General features: G+C 49.6%; 1 protein-coding gene across 1 annotated transcript in view; it reads right to left on the bottom strand.

Moving 5' to 3' along the window:
- Nucleotides 1-20,779, bottom strand: part of ITFG1 (integrin alpha FG-GAP repeat containing 1) — a 383,915-nt gene that overhangs the window by 315,266 nt on the left and 47,870 nt on the right. Inside the window, exons 4-5 of the mRNA XM_068261311.1 lie at nucleotides 12,860-12,917; nucleotides 10,692-10,766 (exon numbers count right to left, since the gene is read on the bottom strand). Of these exons, the coding sequence (XP_068117412.1) occupies nucleotides 10,692-10,766; nucleotides 12,860-12,917 (133 nt within the window). The remainder of the gene's footprint in view (nucleotides 1-10,691; nucleotides 10,767-12,859; nucleotides 12,918-20,779) is intronic.

Below are 20,779 nucleotides of genomic sequence, written 5' to 3'. Positions count from 1 at the left end.
GCTATGTTTAATGTTGTAATGTCACCCCTATCTATTGTGCAGCTCTGCGTATTGCCGCTATGGGGAGGTGGGAAGCACAGCATGGTCACTTAAGACTCCATGTATTAGGCTCAAGCAAGGAAGGATGGTCAATCCTTTAGAATAAATCTAGCTTTATTGTTATTGGTTGACAGGAGTGTGTGGTAAGCATAGACCGATGCCAAGAACAAAATGGCTGCCAGGGTCACCTGACCTTGATGTGTATCCGCCCCCTGCTCACCATTGCATGGCATATACTTCTGCAGAGTGTGTATATTTATTATGCTCAAGGAAGGAATGCCTGTTTGAGGCAAATGTTGCTTTTACTTTATCGTGAGAAGATAAAACTGCTGCAGCGATCCCTCCCCCTCCCCTCCCTGCAGCCTCTCCATTCCTTCAGCCCACATAATGAGGCGATAATGAAAAGCTTCTAATATTCACTTATAGCAGGCCTGGAAGTAGAAGTCGCTCCCGGGTAAATACATTTTCTGTGAGCTGCTGCATGAACGGGTTTGATTTATGCTCACAGTACGTGTCGCTTCAAAAAACGCTTCATGCAGTAAATATCCCATCAATTCCAGAATGGCAGGGAACTCACGCTGAGAGCTGGAACAAGAGGCAGCTGTCATTCACACTGATTTGTATCTCTGGACAGGAAAGGAACGGATCTTTATGAACCCAGTACAGACAAGCATGGGAGCGTCAAAGAATATAGCTGGGGGTAGGTGTCCGGAGAACCAGGAATAACTGGGGGCAGGTGTCTGGAGTGGCAGGGATAGCTGTGGGCAGGCATCCTAGGATATAAGGAATAGCTGGGGGCAGGTGTTCCGAGTGCAAGGCAGAAATAACTGTGGGCAGGCATCCTAGGTGCTAGGAATAGCTGTGGTTGCAGGTGTCGGGAGTGCCAGGAATAACTGGGGGCAGGTGTCTTGAGTGACAGGAATAGTTGGGGGCAGGCATCCTAGATGCCAGGAATAGCTGGGGGCAGGTGTATGGAGTGCCAGGAATAGCTGGGGCTGGTGTATGGAGTGCCAGGAATAGGTGGTGGCAGGTGTATGGAGTGCCAGGAATAGCTGGGGGCAGGCGTATGGAGTGCCAGGAATAGGTGGGGGCAGGTGTATGGAGTGCCAGGAATAGATGGGGCTGGTGTATGGAGTGCCAGGAATAGGTGGGGGCAGGTATATGTAGTGCCAGGAATAGATGGGGCAGGTGTATGGAGTGCCAGGAATAGGTGGGGGCAGGTGTATGTAGTGCCAGGAATAGATGGGGCTGGTGTATGGAGTGCCAGGAATAGGTGGTGGCAGGTGTATGGAGTGCCAGGAATAGCTGGGGGCAGGTGTATGGAGTGCCAGGAATAGGTGGGGGCAGGTGTATGGAGTGCCAGGAATAGATGGGGCTGGTGTATGGAGTGCCAGGAATAGGTGGGGGCAGGTATATGTAGTGCCAGGAATAGATGGGGCAGGTGTATGGAGTGCCAGGAATAGCTGGGGGCAGGCGTATGGAGTGCCAGGAATAGATGGGGGCAGGTGTATGGAGTGCCAGGAATAGCTGGAGGCAGGTGTATGTAGTGCCAGGAATAGATGGGGCTGGTGTATGGAGTGCCAGGAATAGGTGGGGGCAGGTATATGTAGTGCCAGGAATAGATGGGGCTGGTGTATGGAGTGCCAGGAATAGGTGGGGGCAGGTGTATGGAGTGCCAGGAATAGATGGGACTGGTGTATGGAGTGCCAGGAATAGGTGGGGGCAGGTATATGTAGTGCCAGGAATAGATGGGGCAGGTGTATGGAGTGCCAGGAATAGCTGGGGGCAGGCGTATGGAGTGCCAGGAATAGATGGGGGCAGGTGTATGGAGTGCCAGGAATAGCTGGAGGCAGGTGTATGTAGTGCCAGGAATAGATGGGGCTGGTGTATGGAGTGCCAGGAATAGGTGGGGGCAGGTGTATGGAGTGCCAGGAATAGATGGGACTGGTGTATGGAGTGCCAGGAATAGGTGGGGGCAGGTGTATGTAGTGCCAGGAATAGATGGGGCTGGTGTATGGAGTGCCAGGAATAGGTGGGGGCAGGTGTATGGAGTGCCAGGAATAGATGGGACTGGTGTATGGAGTGCCAGGAATAGGTGGGGGCAGGTATATGTAGTGCCAGGAATAGGTGGGGGCAGGTGTATGGAGTGCCAGGAATAGATGGGGGCAGGTGTATGGAGTGCCAGGAATAGCTGGAGGCAGGTGTATGTAGTGCCAGGAATAGATGGGGCTGGTGTATGGAGTGCCAGGAATAGGTGGGGGCAGGTATATGTAGTGCCAGGAATAGATGGGGCAGGTGTATGGAGTGCCAGGAATAGGTGGGGGCAGGTGTATGTAGTGCCAGGAATAGATGGGGCAGGTGTATGGAGTGCCAGGAATAGCTGGGGGCAGGCGTATGGAGTGCCAGGAATAGATGGGGGCAGGTGTATGGAGTGCCAGGAATAGCTGGAGGCAGGTGTATGTAGTGCCAGGAATAGATGGGGCTGGTGTATGGAGTGCCAGGAATAGGTGGGGGCAGGTGTATGGAGTGCCAGGAATAGATGGGGCTGGTGTATGGAGTGCCAGGAATAGGTGGGGGCAGGTATATGTAGTGCCAGGAATAGATGGGGCAGGTGTATGGAGTGCCAGGAATAGCTGGGGGCAGGCGTATGGAGTGCCAGGAATAGATGGGGGCAGGTGTATGGAGTGCCAGGAATAGCTGGAGGCAGGTGTATGTAGTGCCAGGAATAGATGGGGCTGGTGTATGGAGTGCCAGGAATAGGTGGGGGCAGGTATATGTAGTGCCAGGAATAGATGGGGCAGGTGTATGGAGTGCCAGGAATAGATGGGGCAGGTGTATGGAGTGCAAGGAATAGATGGGGCAGGTGTATGGAGTGCCAGGAATAGATGGGGCAGGTGTATGGAGTGCCAGGAATAGATGGGGCAGGTGTATGGAGTGCCAGGAATAGATGGGGCAGGTGTATGGAGTGCCAGGAATAGATGGGGCAGGTGTATGGAGTGCCAGGAATAGATGGGGCAGGTGTATGGAGTGCCAGGAATAGATGGGGCAGGTGTATGGAGTGCCAGGAATAGATGGGGCAGGTGTATGGAGTGCCAGGAATAACTGGGGCTGCCCAGGATGACAGGCAGGAATACCTAGTATAGCTGTTATAGTTTATAGTAGAGGAGGGGGAAGTTTAGCATTAGGCAATGGAGAAAGGGAGGTTAATATGTAGTAGAGGAGAGGCGAGTATAGTATTAGGAATAGGAGAGGGAGGTGGTTAGTCTTAGGTGGGTGTTAACAGTAGGCAGCAGAGCGGAGGAGGTTAGTATTAGACACGGTTAGAGGGAGAGGTTGGTGTTATGCACAAGGTTGGAGGGCGGGTGTTTTAGTGTTGGGCAGAGAGAAGGTGGGTAGTGTTGGACAGAGAGAAGGTGGTTAGTGTTGAGCAGAGAGAAGGTGGTTAGTGTTGGAAAGAGAGAAGGAGGTTAGTGTTGGACAGAGAGAAGGAGGTTAGTTTTGGGCAGAGAGAAGGTGGTTAGTGTTGGGCAGAGAGAAGGTGGTTAGTGTTAGGCAGAGAGAAGGTGGTTAGTGTTGGGCAGAGAGAAGGAGGTTAGTGTTGGACAGAGAGAAGGTGGTTAGTGTTGGGCAGAGAGAAGGTGGTTAGTGTTGGGCAGAGAGAATGTGGTTAGTGTTGGGCAGAGAGAAGGTGGTTAGTGTTGGGCAGAGAGAAGGAGGTTCGTGTTGGGCAGAGAGAAGGAGGTTAGTGTTGGACAGAGAGAAGGTGGTTAGTGTTGGGCAGAGAGAAGGAGGTTAGTGTTGGAAAGAGAGAAGGTGGTTAGTGTTGGGCAGAGAGAAGGAGGTTAGTGTTGGACAGAGAGAAGGAGGTTCGTGTTGGGCAGAGAGAAGGAGGTTAGTGTTGGACAGAGAGAAGGAGGTTCGTGTTGGGCAGAGAGAAGGAGGTTAGTGTTGGACAGAGAGAAGGTGGTTAGTGTTGGGCAGAGAGAAGGTGGTTAGTGTTGGAAAGAGAGAAGGTGGTTAGTGTTGGGCAGAGAGAAGGAGGTTAGTGTTGGACAGAGAGAAGGTGGTTAGTGTTGGGCAGAGAGAAGGTGGTTAGTGTTGGGCAGAGAGAAGGAGGTTAGTGTTGGGCAGAGAGAAGGTGGTTAGTGTTGGGCAGAGAGAAGGTGGTTAGTGTTGGGCAGAGAGAAGGTGGTTAGTGTTGGAAAGAGAGAAGGTGGTTAGTGTTGGGCAGAGAGAAGGTGGTTAGTGTTGGAAAGAGAGAAGGAGGTTAGTGTTGGACAGAGAGAAGGAGGTTAGTGTTGGGCGGAGAGAAGGTGGTTAGTGTTGGAAAGAGAGAAGGTGGTTAGTGTTGGGCAGAGAGAAGGTGGTTAGTGTTAGGCAGAGAGAAGGTGGTTAGTGTTGGGCAGAGAGAAGGAGGTTAGTGTTGGACAGAGAGAAGGTGGTTAGTGTTGGAAAGAGAAGGAGGTTAGTGTTGGACAGAGAGAAGGAGGTTAGTGTTGGGCAGAGAGAAGGAGGTTAGTGTTGGAAAGAGAAGGAGGTTAGTGTTGGGCAGAGAGAAGGAGGTTAGTGTTGGACAGAGAGAAGGAGGTTAGTGTTGGGCAGAGAGAAGGTGGTTAGTGTTAGGCAGAGAGAAGGTGGTTAGTGTTGGACAGAGAGAAGGTGGTTAGTGTTGGAAAGAGAAGGAGGTTAGTGTTGGACAGAGAGAAGGAGGTTAGTGTTGGGCAGAGAGAAGGAGGTTAGTGTTGGAAAGAGAAGGAGGTTAGTGTTGGGCAGAGAGAAGGAGGTTAGTGTTGGAAAGAGAGAAGGTGGTTAGTGTTGGGCAGAGAGAAGGTGGTTAGTGTTAGGCAGAGAGAAGGAGGTTAGTGTTGGACAGAGAGAAGGAGGTTAGTGTTGGGCAGAGAGAAGGAGGTTAGTGTTGGAAAGAGAAGGAGGTTAGTGTTGGGCAGAGAGAAGGAGGTTAGTGTTGGACAGAGAGAAGGAGGTTAGTGTTGGGCAGAGAGAAGGTGGTTAGTGTTGGGCAGATGACAGGGAAAGGGTAGTGTAAGGCCAAGGAGAGGGGGAGGTAAGTATAAGAGCATCCAGATCACAAATTCATGCTTAGTAACTTGCAGTCTCAGTAACGGCTGGACCAGTGATCTTGTTGATATGCAATGTATTATGTATTACCCCCCCCCCCCCCCCCCCCCATCTTGAATTTCTGCAACAGGTCGGCTTTAATCCAGCTGACTGGATCAATCTCTCTCACTCCTGCCATTTATTTCTGACATCTTCGGCTTGTAATTCCCAGAGACCCGGCGCGTGAGGAAAACAGCGAGATTCCATCCAAAAGAGATCTGATTGACTTCTCAAATTTTAATCGACTGCTCTTACCCTGGCAGTGGCGAGAGCAGCGCTGGCTCGGGGGGGATAGAGGAGAGGCGGCACACAGAGGCATCTTGTGCACGGGGGGGGGGGGGGGGGAGCAGCGGATGCTGCATACATTATGGAGAAGCTGTCACAGGGCTACTCGCACCTACAGAGACCACCTCCGCCTCCTGACAAAGCCACGCTGCACGTAAATAGAATTGCTGCTATTCATTTAAGGTGACGAGTGACTCCTGAATCCACTTAAAGGAAACCATCAGGGGGACGCCAGATGCTGGAGAGAAGAGGCTTTTTATTCCGGTCCGCAAAGGACGCCAGGAAAATCCCATATAAGCTATCCTTGCCTGTTAAAGCAGGATTGTCAGCCATAAAATCAGATTCCCTTTACGCACTTGCTCTGTGTTTATTATGTAGTCTGAATCCTGACCCTGCATGGCAAGCATTCCAATATAATCTTCAAAGATATTGCTGCGCTCGCCACTCCTGTAAGGAAACAAATTCCACATAGGGCAATAACGTTCAATCTAAGTTTCACACTAATCCAGCTCCCACAGTCACCAGTGATGTGTGCTTCACATCTGAGTTAACTGGAACTGGAAATAGAACTGTACTCAAAGTGCATCCAAGAGTATAATCTGGTGAGCATCCAACGAGAGGGGTGGGGGAGAGAGAGTAATGAATCACTGAAGCACACATCACTGGTGACTGTGGGAGCTGGATTAGTGTGAAACTTAGATTGAACGTTATTGCCCTATGTGGAATTTGTTTCCTTACAGGAGTGGCGAGCGCAGCAATATCTTTGAAGTATATTATCCTACACTGGACTTTTTTTGCAGCGAGCCCACTGACTGTACATATAAAGTGGTAATCATTGTATGACCTGTGGCGCAGTGTTTTAGAATTTGTATTCCAATATAATCATAAGCGTGTCTTCTGTAATGAATCTTATCTCAGTCAGCCTAGCTCTATTCTGGTACATTGCCTGGGAGAGGGAAGCTTGATATCTCCCCTCCCACATTCCTGATCCTAGCTCCACCCCTCTGCAGAAGCTGCTGAAATCCGATCTATGTGCTCACATGAGTTCCCAAACCAAGCTAGATATGACAGTGCTCTTTCTAGTACTGAAATCAGTGGGGAGGAAGGCTGGCAATGCATACACCATTTCAGGAAGGAGAAAAAAAAAAGAATAAGTTAGGAAATGACATCAGGATTGGCTTCAGTATGAGGCAGTAAAGATGGAGAATGTCAGGAACAGTTTTCACTTTATTTACTATATAAAATTCACTGAAATCAAAATGTGGACAGTACAATAAGTTGAACAGTATTTATCTAATTATTTATGTGTTTTTATTTTTCCTGGGATTGTATGGCTGCACCTGCTGCTTTTAACCTCTTGACGACCAGCTAACGCCGATTGGCGTAAACTGGTCGTCTGCGGGTTACCATGGAAACCTTTCCATGTCAGTTCACGGAGGTGGTCTCCGTGAACAGCCGGAGAGCCGCCGTTCGCGGCTCGCCGGCAAAATGTAAACAGGCAGGGAAGAAATCCCCGCTGTTTACATCATACGGCACTGCTGTGCAGCAGCGCCGTAAGGCAGATCGGCGATCGCCGGCATATGATAGGCTGAAGCCTATCCTTCAATGCGCAGGACGGAAATCCGTCCTGCGCAGCTCACAGAGGGAGGGAGAGGGAGGCAGCGGCGAGACGGCGGAGAAGGGCTTTGAAGAGCCCCCCCCCCGCTAAGCAAATGCAGCCGGCGGCGATCAGACCTCCCCCAGCAGGACATCCCCCTAGTGGGGAAAAAAGGGGGGTAGTCTGATCGCCCTGCTGCACTCCTGATCAGTGCTGCGGGCTGTAGAGCAAGTGGTTAAGAGTATTAGGTTTATTAATGATATATTTTAAGGTGTATTTGTACTCTGCACAATGCCAGGTCAAGGACAAGGCTGTATATGCAGATGCCTACAGCCTACTGGATGTCTAGGGGCTCGGGTGCCATCTTTTGTAAAGCTATGTACACGCGCTGGTTTGGCCTACTTATAGGGAAAACCAAATGAATAAAATTAGCTAAAAAGGTAAAAATTGCTGAGGCGGTAGTGGTAGACTTACCTCCTTGTAGAAGAATCACAGTCACTGTGCTAGTTTAATATCACAGAAAATGTATTGATCTACTCCAAAAACAGTGCAACGCGTTTCACAGGCAATATCCTGCTTCGTCAGGCAATAAAAAGGTGCAAATAACCGCAATAAGTCATAATAACGCCAGGCGGTTCTGTGTCTTTGTGGCTTGACCTAGATTGGGGCAGACGACAAAGACCACCGCGGCCAAAAATCGCATATCAAACCAGCGTGTGTACAGCGGCCACATGCTTAAGGTTCGGAATGGCGGATATTTAGTGATTTCCGATGCCAAGTACCACCCAACTGCATTGTTCTCATCGCTACCTTACCCCTCTATTCCGACTGACAATAAGTAAATTATTTGGCTATCTATGGGAGAGAGGGGGGAGAAAACTATGGCAACCTACATGTGAGGAAACGCGGAAAAGCCGCCGCTAGTACTCAAAGTAAGGCGGCTGATTCCGCGTTCAACATGGCAGCTGGCGCGCAGTCGGAGCGCGGAGAAACCGCCGCATGCCCAGACAACAGGGCGGCGGATTCCGCGTCTGACGTGGCAGGTAGCACGCATAGGCCTACTCTTGTCAGTAATGCTGAATGCGGAGAAAACGCCGCACGCACGTACAGCGGTGCGGCGGATTCCGCATTCAACACAGCAGAAACATTACAACACATGTCTGGTGTGGCTGGGACTGATAGTGCACACTGGTTCAGGAGGACACGCACGCGCGCAGAGAGGCAGGACCTTTATGACAGTCAGAAGGGAGTCAGCTGACCAAGCCGGTCAGCTGACAATTTCAGCAACTTCCATTGGTCCAGCACTTAGGGGAGGCGCTAGAGAGTGCTGGTGTATATATACTGGGTGATGGTCATTTCTCTGGTATCTGGCGTTGCGATCACTACGTGGTAGCACTCAGACCTTGTCAGTATCTGTGTTTATTAGACAGTTTCGTAGGTGTTGATGATCACGGAGCTCACACCTTAGTCTAGGTATTCTGTACCATCTGTATTATTATTATTATTATTATTATTATTATCTAGTCTAGTTCCAGGAGTGTTGAGAATCTTGGAGCTCACACTCAAGCCTAGGCATTGTTGATTATCTGTTATGACCCTCTGCTTTCCTGACCATTCTTCTGATCTCTGATTCTGTACCTTTGTCATTCTGATACTCTGTTGCCAAACTCTGCTGGTCTTAGGATTCTGCACCTGTATACTGTCTCTGTACTTTATCTGTTCGTGTGTTTACGACCTGGCCTGCCCGACCTCGAGAACTCTCTCTCCTGTTAAGAGATATTTCAAAGATCTGTCAGTGACACTTCCTCATTGGTGTCACTCACGTTCTGTCCTTCCCACTCTCAGCCTAGCTCCGCCCCTTGGGGAGCTTCAGACCTGTGGAAGGAACCTGATCTCAAGCAGTATCTCTCACTGTTTAGCACCCTTCTCCCGGGTGCTCTCCTCAAAGTATTACTGTTGCACCAAACACTTATCACTCAGGTGTCCAGAGGTTAGAGATATATCTGATTATCGGTGATACTGCAGATCATCAATAATCGGGTATATATATGCATTCTCGGTGATACTGCAGATCACCGGTAATCAGACCCTCTCTGTGTTACACCGATCGTTACACTACAGGGATGAAGATGGGAGAAGCATCTGGCTACCTACAGGGATGAAGATGGGAGAAGCATCTGGCTACCTACAGGGATGAAGATGGGAGAAGCATCTGGCTACCTACAGGTATGAAGATGGGAGAAGCATCTGGCTACCTACAGGGATGGAGGTGGGAGAAGTATCTGGCTACCTACAGGGATGGAGGTGGGAGAAGCATCTGGCTACCTACAGGGGTGGAGGTGGGAGAAGCATCTGGCTACCTACAGGGATGAACATGGGAGAAGCATCTGGCTAACTACAGGGATGAAGATGGGAGAAGCACCTACAGGGAAGGAGGTGGAAGAAGCATCTGGGTACCTACAGGGATGAACATGGGAGAAGCATCTAGCTACCTACAGGGATGAAGATGGAGAAGCATCTGGCTACCTACAGGGAAGGAGGTGGAAAAAGCATCTGGGTACCTACAGGGATGAACATGGGAGAAACATCTGGCTACCTACAGGGATTAAGATGGAAAAAGCATCTGGCTACCTACAGGGATGAAGATGGGAAAAGTATCTGGCTACCTACAGGGATAGAGGGGGGAGAAGCATCTGGCTACCTACAGGGATGGAGGTGGGAGAAGCATCTGGCTACCTACAGGGATGAAGATGGGAGAAGCATCTGGCTACCTACAGGGATGAAGATGGGAGAAGCATCTGGCTACCTACAGGGATGAAGATGGGAGAAGCATCTGGCTACCTACAGGGATGAAGATGGGAGAAGCATCTGGCTACCTACAGGGATGAAGATGGGAGAAGCATCTGGCTACCTACAGGGATGAAGATGGGAGAAGCATCTGGCTACCTACAGGGATGAAGATGGGAGAAGCATCGGGCTACCTACAGGGATGAAGATGGGAGAAGCAATGGGCTACCTACAGGGATGAAGATGGGAGAAGCATCTAGCTACCTACAGGGAAGGAGGTGGGAGAAGCATCTGGCTACCTACAGGGATGGAGGTGGGAGAAGCATCTGGCTACCTACAGGGAGGGAGGGGGAGAAGCATCTGGCTACCTACAGGGATGGAGGTGGGAGAAGCATCTGGCTACCTACAGGGATGGAGGTGGGAGAAGCATCTGGCTACCTACAGGGATGGAGGTGGAAGAAGCATCTGGCTACCTACAGGAAGGGAGGTGGGAGAAGCATCTGGCTACCTACAGGGAGGGAGGTGGGAGAAGCATCCGGCTACCTACAGGGAGGGAGGTGGGAGAAGCATCTGGCTACCTACAGGGAGGGAGGTGGGAGAAGCATCTGGCTACCTACAGGGATGGAGATGGGAGAAGCATCTGGCTACCTACAGGGAGGGAGGGGGGAGAAGCATCTGGTTACCTACAGGGAGGGAGGGGTAGAAGCATCTGGTTACCTATTCATCCCGACTGAATTACTGCCGATCGCCTCTGAACAAGGATGTGAAGAGTTCATGTCTGTCATGGAAGGCAGCCCAATCATACATTATACCAGCACTGAGGCTTCCATTAATGCACTACAACATACTAAGACTCGTCTGATCTTACCCGCCATATATGATTACAGGAGTATTGCTTTCGCTGGGCACACCCAAAACGTCAGGAATCATGTCTCCGTTATAGCTGAAAGAGTAAAAGAGGTAGAGTATAAATGTTGTGAATTATAGTGGACTTCAATGCTTTAAGGATAGTCAGTAGCCCCACAGACGACAAATCCCACCAAGACTAAAATTAACTACATTAAAGTAAACCTGAGGTGACATAAAATAATTCATTTATACTTACCTCAGTGTTCTATAGGCTCTTCAGACCCCTCCAGTCTGCTTCTTTCATCCAGCCTTCTGTCGTGTTGCCACTAAATGCCCCGATTGGAACTCCGGTCACGCGCCATCTCTGTACTCACTCCGGCACAGCTGTGTATAGCAGCAGTCATCGGGAGAGTCCTGGGTAAGCGCAGTTCAGATTTTTTTCCGAGTTGCGGATGCCCAGGATGCTCTCCACTACGGCTGTACAAGAGCACAGTACACAGGGCTCGTGGAGCGCACTGCGTGTGTGCCAAGCTCCGACTCCTCCCAGTTGTGGCCAGGAAGGGTGTGTATAGCGGCAAGACGGACAGGAGGCCGGGCAAATTGAGTAGCCTGGAGGGGTCTGAAGAGGCTCAAGAAAAGTCAGTAAACCCTTTGCACACTTGCATGCAAATGCTCATTGCAAATGCTTTCACACATATCAATCACGCAGGATCCACTGCTATTCCTACAACTAAGTTAAAAGCCAGGGTCACTGGGGGACATTTATCAAGAGTGTCTGAGACAAAATATTGGTAGGTTTTAAGAAATCTGTGCAGAACTGTATAAGACATCTTAAGAAATAACTAGATAGTGCAGTTTCCTTCTTAAACTGTTGTACAATAGGAAGGTTTCTCAGTTAGTGCAGTGTGTGAGGGAAATTACTGTTGCTGAGGTAACCAATATATCTGCTGTATTGCATCAATGCCCAACACTGGACGGGTTAAGCACAGCACAGCTTCACAGGACACCTGGCAGCAGGGGGGAGGAGCACTTCACATATCATGTCTAGCTTGCACTGCTGCACTATCTGTAGGACTGCTATTAATCACTTCTTAATCTGCAACAGTTTAGGGATGGATTTGCACTTAGTGCAGTTCGAGGAATTCATGATCAACTGCAGCTATTTCGTAGGATTTAAGAAATGTCTTGTTATTATGCAAAACAGTCCCCCTCCTGGTTAGAACTGTTAGAAGAAAAAACTGTTGGTAATGGTTTGATAAATCTGGCCCAGTCCCTGTACTGTGGCCAGTGCAGGGACTGGGAATCTTGTCAAAGTTGAGGGAAACATGGATTCCACTCAGTATGAGCAGATTCTGGAGACCAATGTCCAGGAATCAGTGACAAAATTGAAGCTGCGCCGGGGCTGGATCTTTCAACAAGACAATGACCCTAAACACTGCTCAAAACCCACTAAGGCATTCATGCAGAGGAACGCGTACAATGTTCTGGAATGGCCATCTCAGTCCCCAGACCTGAATATAATTGAAAATCTGTGGTGTGAGTTAAAGAGAGCTGTCCATGCTCGGAAGCCATCAGACCTGAATGAACTAGAGATGTTTTGTAAAGAGGAATGGTCCAAAATGCCTTCAAGCACAATCCAGAATCTCATTGGAACCTACAGGAAGAGTTTACAGGCTGTAATTTCTGCAAAAGGAGGATCTACTAAATACTGATTTCATTTCTTTTTTGTGGTACCCAAATTTATGCACCTGCCTAATTTTGTTTAAACAATTATTGTGCACTTTCTGTAAATCCAATAAACTTCATTTCACTTCTCAAATATCCCTGTGTGCGTCTCCTACATGATATATTTAAATGACATTTTTTATCATAAAAAACAACAATTTATACAGGAAAATCATGACGATTAACAAGGTTGCCCAAACTTTTGCACCCCACTTTATAGGCCACTTATTTGGCCCGTGATTTAAATTATGTTTTGGCCATTTATGTGATTAAGGTTGACATTCCTGGACGAAGGGATACAAGAGAGATTTAGCTCTTTGCACATTAGTACATTGCTATTTTTTTCTACATGGATATCTTTTTCTCAATGGTCTGAAGCTTTCATCCATGTTGGCCCATATTATTGTGTCATTTTTGTACCCACACACACACGTATGCACACGTGGCAAGCCATATACTTACTCCATAACAAGAGGTTCGTCTGCGAAAGCCTTCTTTACCAGGAACTTTTGATCTAAACCTACAAAAAAGGAAAGGAAAAGAAAAACAGTATTGCATTAACCTGGAAGCTAACAAACTGTGGCTGATACAGTATCATGGGCAGAACTAAAAGGCACAATGTGAAATTACAGATCCCTTCAAAAGGGCCAGCAATGTCTGCTTCCTGCGAAAATGTAAGGGTCCACATTAATGGCCGTCCAGTCAGGTCACAATGGGCCTGACTTACGTGGAAGTTAAAGGATAGCCGAACTGACATGTGACATAATGAGATAGACATGGGCATGTACAGTGCCTAGCACACAAATAACTATGCTGTGTTCCTTTTTTTCTTTCTCTGCCTGAAAGAGTTAAATATCAGGTAAGTAAGTGGCTGACTCAGTCCTGACTCCAACAGGAAGTGACTACAGTGTGACCCTCACTGATAAGAAATCCCCTTTTTTTACCTCTTTCTTGCTCTCAGAAGCCATTTTCTGCTAGGAAAGTGTTTTATAGTTGAAATTTCTTATCAGTGAGGGTCACACTGTAGTCACTTCCTGTCTGAGTCAGGACTGAGTCAGCCACTTACATACCTGATATTTAGCTCTTTCAGGCAGAGAATGAAAAAAAGGAACACAGCCTAGTTATTTGTGTGCTAGGCACTGTACATACACGTCTATCTCATCATGTCACATGTCAGTTCGGGTATCCTTTAAAAGTGATCATGCAAATATTAGATGGAATTTGAGTGTTTGGCAGGAGCAGAGAGGAGCAGGGAAGCCGTAGCAGAGCAGGAAGTGACTGGAAAGAAAGAGGAAGGTGGAGTTAGCAGAGGCAGAGTGGAGCAGGGAAGCAGTAGCAGAGCAGGAAGTGACTGGAAAGAAAGAGGAAGGTGGAGTTAGCAGAGGCAGAGTGGAGCAGGGAAGCAGTAGCAGAGCAGGAAGTGACTGGAAAGAAAGAGGAAAGTAGAGTTAGCAGGGGCAGAGTAGAGCAGGGAAGCAGTAGCAGAGCAGGAAGTGACTGGAAAGAAAGAGGAAAGTGGAATTAGCAGAGGCAGAGTAGAGCAGGGAAGCAGTAGCAGAGCAGGAAGTGGCTGGAAAGAAAGAGGAAAGTGGAATTAGCAGAGGCAGAGTAGAGCAGGGAAGCAGTAGCAGAGCAGGAAATGACTGGAAAGAAAGAGGAAAGTGGAATTAGCAGAGGCAGAGTAGAGCAGGGAAGCAGTAGCAGAGCAGGAAGTGGCTGGAAAGAAAGAGGAAAGTGGAATTAGCAGAGGCAGAGTAGAGCAGGGAAGCAGTAGCAGAGCAGTAAGTGGCTGGAAAGAAAGAAGAAAGTGGAATTAGCAGAGGTAGAGTAGAGCAGGGAAGCAGTAGCAGAGCAGGAAGTGACTGGAAAGAAAGAGGAAGGTGGAGTTAGCAGGAGCAGAGTGGAGCAGGCAAGCAGTAGCAGAGCAGGAAGTGACTGGAAAGAAAGAGGAAGGTGGAGTTAGCAGGGGCAGAGTAGAGCAGGGAAGCAGTAGCAGAGCAGGAAGTGACTGGAGAGAAAGAGGAAGGTGGAGTTAGCAGGGGCAGAGTGGAGCAGGGAAGCAGTAGCAGAGCAGGAAGTGGCTGGTAAGAAAGAGGAAAGTGGAATTAGCAGAGGCAGAGTAAAGCAGGGAAGCAGTAGCAGAGCAGGAAGTGGCTGGAAAGAAAGAGGAAAGTGGAATTAGCAGAGGCAGAGTAGAGCAGGGAAACAGTAGCAGAGCAGGAAGTGACTGGAAAGAAAGAGGAAGGTGGAGTTAGCAGGGGCAGAGTGGAGCAGGGAAGCAGTAGCAGAGCAGGAAGTGGCTGGAAAGTGGAATTAGCAGAGGCAGAGTAGAGCAGGGAAGCAGTAGCAGAGCAGGAAGTGACTGGAAAGAAAGAGGAAAGTGGAATTAGCAGAGGCAGAGTAGAGCAGGGAAGCAGTAGCAGAGCAGGAAGTGACTGGAAAGAAAGAGGAAGGTGGAGTTAGCAGGGGCAGAGTGGAGCAGGGAAGCAGTAGCAGAGCAGGAAGTGACTGGAAAGAAAGAGGAAAGTGGAATTAGCAGAGGCAGAGTAGAGCAGGGAAACAGTAGCAGAGCAGGAAGTGACTGGAAAGAAAGAGGAAGGTGGAGTTAGCAGGGGAAGAGTAGAGCAGGGAAGCAGTAGCAGAGCAGGAAGTGACTGGAAAGAAAGAGGAAAGTGGAATTAGCAGAGGCAGAGTGGAGCAGGGAAGCAGTAGCAGAGCAGGAAGTGACCGGAAAGAAAGAGGAAAGTGGAATTAGCAGAGGCAGAGAGGAGCAGGGAAGCAGTAGCAGAGCAGGAAGTGACTGGAAAGAAAGAGGAAGGTGGAGTTAGCAGGGGCAGAGTGGAGCAGGGAAGCAGTAGCAGAGCAGGAAGTGACTGGAAAGAAAGAGGAAGGTGGAGTTAGCAGGGGCAGAGTAGAGCAGGGAAGCAGTAGCAGAGCAGGAAGTGACTGGAAAGAAAGAGGAAAGTGGAATTAGCAGGGGCAGAGTGGAGCAGGGAAGCAGTAGCAGAGCAGGAAGTGGCTGGAAAGTGGAATTAGCAGAGGCAGAGTAGAGCAGGGAAGCAGTAGCAGAGCAGGAAGTGACTGGAAAGAAAGAGGAAAGTGGAATTAGCAGAGGCAGAGTAGAGCAGGGAAGCAGTAGCAGAGCAGGAAGTGACTGGAAAGAAAGAGGAAGGTGGAGTTAGCAGGGGCAGAGTGGAGCAGGGAAGCAGTAGCAGAGCAGGAAGTGACTGGAAAGAAAGAGGAAAGTGGAATTAGCAGAGGCAGAGTAGAGCAGGGAAGCAGTAGCAGAGCAGGAAGTGGCTGGAAAGAAAGAGGAAAGTGGAATTAGCAGAGGCAGAGTAGAGCAGGGAAACAGTAGCAGAGCAGGAAGTGACTGGAAAGAAAGAGGAAGGTGGAGTTAGCAGGGGAAGAGTAGAGCAGGGAAGCAGTAGCAGAGCAGGAAGTGACTGGAAAGAAAGAGGAAAGTGGAATTAGCAGAGGCAGAGTGGAGCAGGGAAGCAGTAGCAGAGCAGGAAGTGACCGGAAAGAAAGAGGAAAGTGGAATTAGCAGAGGCAGAGAGGAGCAGGGAAGCAGTAGCAGAGCAGGAAGTGACTGGAAAGAAAGAGGAAGGTGGAGTTAGCAGGGGCAGAGTGGAGCAGGGAAGCAGTAGCAGAGCAGGAAGTGACTGGAAAGAAAGAGGAAGGTGGAGTTAGCAGGGGCAGAGTAGAGCAGGGAAGCAGTAGCAGAGCAGGAAGTGACTGGAAAGAAAGAGGAAAGTGGAATTAGCAGGGGCAGAGTGGAGCAGGGAAGCAGTAGCAGAGCAGGAAGTGGCTGTAAAGTGGAATTAGCAGAGGCAGAGTAGAGCAGGGAAGCAGTAGCAGAGCAGGAAGTGACTGGAAAGAAAGAGGAAAGTGGAATTAGCAGAGGCAGAGTAGAGCAGGGAAGCAGTAGCAGAGCAGGAAGTGACTGGAAAGAAAGAGGAAGGTGGAGTTAGCAGGGGCAGAGTGGAGCAGGGAAGCAGTAGCAGAGCAGGAAGTGACTGGAAAGAAAGAGGAAAGTGGAATTAGCAGAGGCAGAGTAGAGCAGGGAAGCAGTAGCAGAGCAGGAAGTGGCTGGAAAGAAAGAGGAAAGTGGAATTAGCAGAGGCAGAGTAGAGCAGGGAAACAGTAGCAGAGCAGGAAGTGACTGGAAAGAAAGAGGAAGGTGGAGTTAGCAGGGGAAGAGTAGAGCAGGGAAGCAGTAGCAGAGCAGGAAGTGACTGGAAAGAAAGAGGAAAGTGGAATTAGCAGAGGCAGAGTGGAGCAGGGAAGCAGTAGCAGAGCAGGAAGTGACCGGAAAGAAAGAGGAAAGTGGAATTAGCAGAGGCAGAGAGGAGCAGGGAAGCAGTAGCAGAGCAGGAAGTGACTGGAAAGAAAGAGGAAGGTGGAGTTAGCAGGGGCAGAGTGGAGCAGGGAAGCAGTAGCAGAGCAGGAAGTGACTGGAAAGAAAGAGGAAAGTGGAATTAGCAGAGGCAGAGTAGAGCAGGGAAGCAGTAGCAGAGCAGGAAGTGACTGGAAAGAAAGAGGAAAGTGGAATTAGCAGAGGCAGAGAGGAGCAGGGAAGCAGTAGCAGAGCAGGAAGTGATTGGAAAGAAAGAGGAAGGTGGAATTAGAGGCAGAGTAGAGCAGGGAAGCAGTAGCAGAGCAGGAAGTGACTGGAAAGAAAGAGGAAAGTGGAATTAGCAGAGGCAGAGTGGAGCAGGGAAGCAGTGGCAGAGCAGGAAGTGACTGGAAAGAAAGAGGAAGGTGGAGTTAGCAGGGGCAGAGTGGAGCAGGGAAGCAGTAGCAGAGCAGGAAGTGACTGGAAAGAAAGAGGAAAGTGGAATTAGCAGAGGCAGAGAGGAGCAGGGAAGCAGTAGCAGAGCAGGAAGTGATTGGAAAGAAAGAGGAAGGTGGAATTAGAGGCAGAGTGGAGCAGGGAAGCAGTAGCAGAGCAGGAAGTGACTGGAAAGAAAGAGGAAAGTGAAATTAGCAGAGGCAGAGAGGAGCAGGGAAGCAGTAGCAGAGCAGGAAGTGACTGGAAAGAAAGAGGAAGGTGGAGTTAGCAGGGGCAGAGTGGAGCAGGGAAGCAGTAGCAGAGCAGGAAGTGACTGGAAAGAAAGAGGAAAGTGGAATTAGCAGAGGCAGAGTAGAGCAGGGAAGCAGTAGCAGAGCAGGAAGTGACTGGAAAGAAAGAGGAAAGTGGAATTAGCAGAGGCAGAGTAGAGCAGGGAAACAGTAGCAGAGCAGGAAGTGACTGGAAAGAAAGAGGAAGGTGGAGTTAGCAGGGGCAGAGTGGAGCAGGGAAGCAGTAGCAGAGCAGGAAGTGACTGGAAAGAAAGAGGAAAGTGGAATTAGCAGAGGCAGAGTAGAGCAGGGAAACAGTAGCAGAGCAGGAAGTGGCTGGAAAGAAAGAGGAAAGTGGAATTAGCAGAGGCAGAGTAGAGCAGGGAAACAGTAGCAGAGCAGGAAGTGACTGGAAAGAAAGAGGAAGGTGGAGTTAGCAGGGGCAGAGTGGAGCAGGGAAGCAGTAGCAGAGCAGGAAGTGACTGGAAAGAAAGAGGAAAGTGGAATTAGCAGAGGCAGAGTAGAGCAGGGAAACAGTAGCAGAGCAGGAAGTGACTGGAAAGAAAGAGGAAGGTGGAGTTAGCAGGGGAAGAGTAGAGCAGGGAAGCAGTAGCAGAGCAGGAAGTGACTGGAAAGAAAGAGGAAAGTGGAATTAGCAGAGGCAGAGTGGAGCAGGGAAGCAGTAGCAGAGCAGGAAGTGACCGGAAAGAAAGAGGAAAGTGGAATTAGCAGAGGCAGAGAGGAGCAGGGAAGCAGTAGCAGAGCAGGAAGTGACTGGAAAGAAAGAGGAAGGTGGAGTTAGCAGGGGCAGAGTGGAGCAGGGAAGCAGTAGCAGAGCAGGAAGTGACTGGAAAGAAAGAGGAAAGTGGAATTAGCAGAGGCAGAGTAGAGCAGGGAAGCAGTAGCAGAGCAGGAAGTGACTGGAAAGAAAGAGGAAAGTGGAATTAGCAGAGGCAGAGTAGAGCAGGGAAACAGTAGCAGAGCAGGAAGTGACTGGAAAGAAAGAGGAAGGTGGAGTTAGCAGGGGCAGAGTGGAGCAGGGAAGCAGTAGCAGAGCAGGAAGTGACTGGAAAGAAAGAGGAAAGTGGAATTAGCAGAGGCAGAGTAGAGCAGGGAAACAGTAGCAGAGCAGGAAGTGGCTGGAAAGAAAGAGGAAAGTGGAATTAGCAGAGGCAGAGTAGAGCAGGGAAACAGTAGCAGAGCAGGAAGTGACTGGAAAGAAAGAGGAAGGTGGAGTTAGCAGGGGAAGAGTAGAGCAGGGAAGCAGTAGCAGAGCAGGAAGTGACTGGAAAGAAAGAGGAAAGTGGAATTAGCAGAGGCAGAGAGGAGCAGGGAAGCAGTAGCAGAGCAGGAAGTGACTGGAAAGAAAGAGGAAGGTGGAGTTAGCAGGGGCAGAGTGGAGCAGGGAAGCAGTAGCAGAGCAGGAAGTGACTGGAAAGAAAGAGGAAAGTGGAATTAGCAGAGGCAGAGTAGAGCAGGGAAGCAGTAGCAGAGCAGGAAGTGACTGGAAAGAAAGAGGAAAGTGGAATTAGCAGAGGCAGAGAGGAGCAGGGAAGCAGTAGCAGAGCAGGAAGTGATTGGAAAGAAAGAGGAAGGTGGAATTAGAGGCAGAGTAGAGCAGGGAAGCAGTAGCAGAGCAGGAAGTGACTGGAAAGAAAGAGGAAAGTGGAATTAGCAGAGGCAGAGTGGAGCAGGGAAGCAGTGGCAGAGCAGGAAGTGACTGGAAAGAAAGAGGAAGGTGGAGTTAGCAGGGGCAGAGTGGAGCAGGGAAGCAGTAGCAGAGCAGGAAGTGACTGGAAAGAAAGAGGAAAGTGGAATTAGCAGAGGCAGAGAGGAGCAGGGAAGCAGTAGCAGAGCAGGAAGTGATTGGAAAGAAAGAGGAAGGTGGAATTAGAGGTAGAGTGGAGCAGGGAAGCAGTAGCAGAGCAGGAAGTGACTGGAAAGAAAGAGGAAAGTGAAATTAGCAGAGGCAGAGAGGAGCAGGGAAGCAGTAGCAGAGCAGGAAGTGACTGGAAAGAAAGAGGAAGGTGGAGTTAGCAGGGGCAGAGTGGAGCAGGGAAGCAGTAGCAGAGCAGGAAGTGACTGGAAAGAAAGAGGAAAGTGGAATTAGCAGAGGCAGAGTAGATTAGGGAAGCAGTAGCAGAGCAGGAAGTGACTGGAAAGAAAGAGGAAAGTGGAATTAGCAGAGGCAGAGTAGAGCAGGGAAGCAGTAGCAGAGCAGGAAGTGGCTGGAAAGAAAGAGGAAAGTGGAATTAGCAGAGGCAGAGTAGAGCAGGGAAACAGTAGCAGAGCAGGAAGTGACTGGAAAGAAAGAGGAAGGTGGAGTTAGCAGGGGCAGAGTAGAGCAGGGAAGCAGTAGCAGAGCAGGAAGTGGCTGGAAAGAAAGAGGAAAGTGGAATTAGCAGAGGGAGAGTAGAGCAGGGAAGCAGTAGCAGAGCAGGAAGTGGCTGGAGAGAAAGAGGAAAGTGGAATTAGCAGAGGCAGAGTAGAGCAGGGAAGCAGTAGCAGAGCAGGAAGTGACTGGAAAGAAAGAGGAAGGTGGAGTTAGCAGGGGCAGAGTAGAGCAGGGAAGCAGTAGCAGAGCAGGAAGTGACTGGAAGGAAAGAGGAAGGTGGAGTTAACAGGGGCAGAGTGGAGCAGGGAAGCAGTAGCAGAGCAGGAAGTGACTGGAAAGAAAGAGGAAAGTGGAATTAGCAGAGGCAGAGTGGAGCAGGGAAGCAGTAGCAGAGCAGGAAGTGACTGGAAAGAAAGAGGAAAGTGGAATTAGCTGAGGCAGAGAGGAGCAGGGAAGCAGTAGCAGAGCAGGAAGTGACTGGAAAGAAAGAGGAAAGTGGAATTAGCAGAGGCAGAGAGAAGCAGGGAAGCAGTAGCAGAGCAGGAAGTGACTGGAAAGAAAGAGGAAGGTGGAGTTAGCAGGGGCAGAGTGGAGCAGGGAAGCAGTAGCAGAGCAGGAAGTGACTGGAAAGAAAGAGGAAAGTGGAATTAGCAGAGGCAGAGTGGAGCAGGGAAGCAGTAGCAGAGCAGGAAGTGACTGGAAAGAAAGAGGAAAGTGGAATCAGCAGAGGCAGAGTAGAACAGGGAAGCAGTAGCAGAGCAGGAAGTGACTGGAAAGAAAGAGGAAAGTGGAATTAGCAGAGGCAGAGTGGAGCAGGGAAGCAGTAGCAGAGCAGGAAGTGACTGGAAAGAAAGAGGAAAGTGGAATTAGCAGAGGCAGAGAGGAGCAGGGAAGCAGTAGCAGAGCAGGAAGTGGCTGGAAAGAAAGAGGAAAGTGGAATTAGCAGAGGCAGAGTGGAGCAGGGAAGCCGTAGCAGAGCAGGA

Source organism: Hyperolius riggenbachi, chromosome 11 (genome assembly GCF_040937935.1).
Source record: "Hyperolius riggenbachi isolate aHypRig1 chromosome 11, aHypRig1.pri, whole genome shotgun sequence".
In the NCBI taxonomy this organism is placed as follows: domain Eukaryota; kingdom Metazoa; phylum Chordata; class Amphibia; order Anura; family Hyperoliidae; genus Hyperolius; species Hyperolius riggenbachi.
The sequence above is the reverse complement of the archived record's forward strand: the minus strand, read 5'-3'. Positions and strand labels throughout refer to the sequence as shown.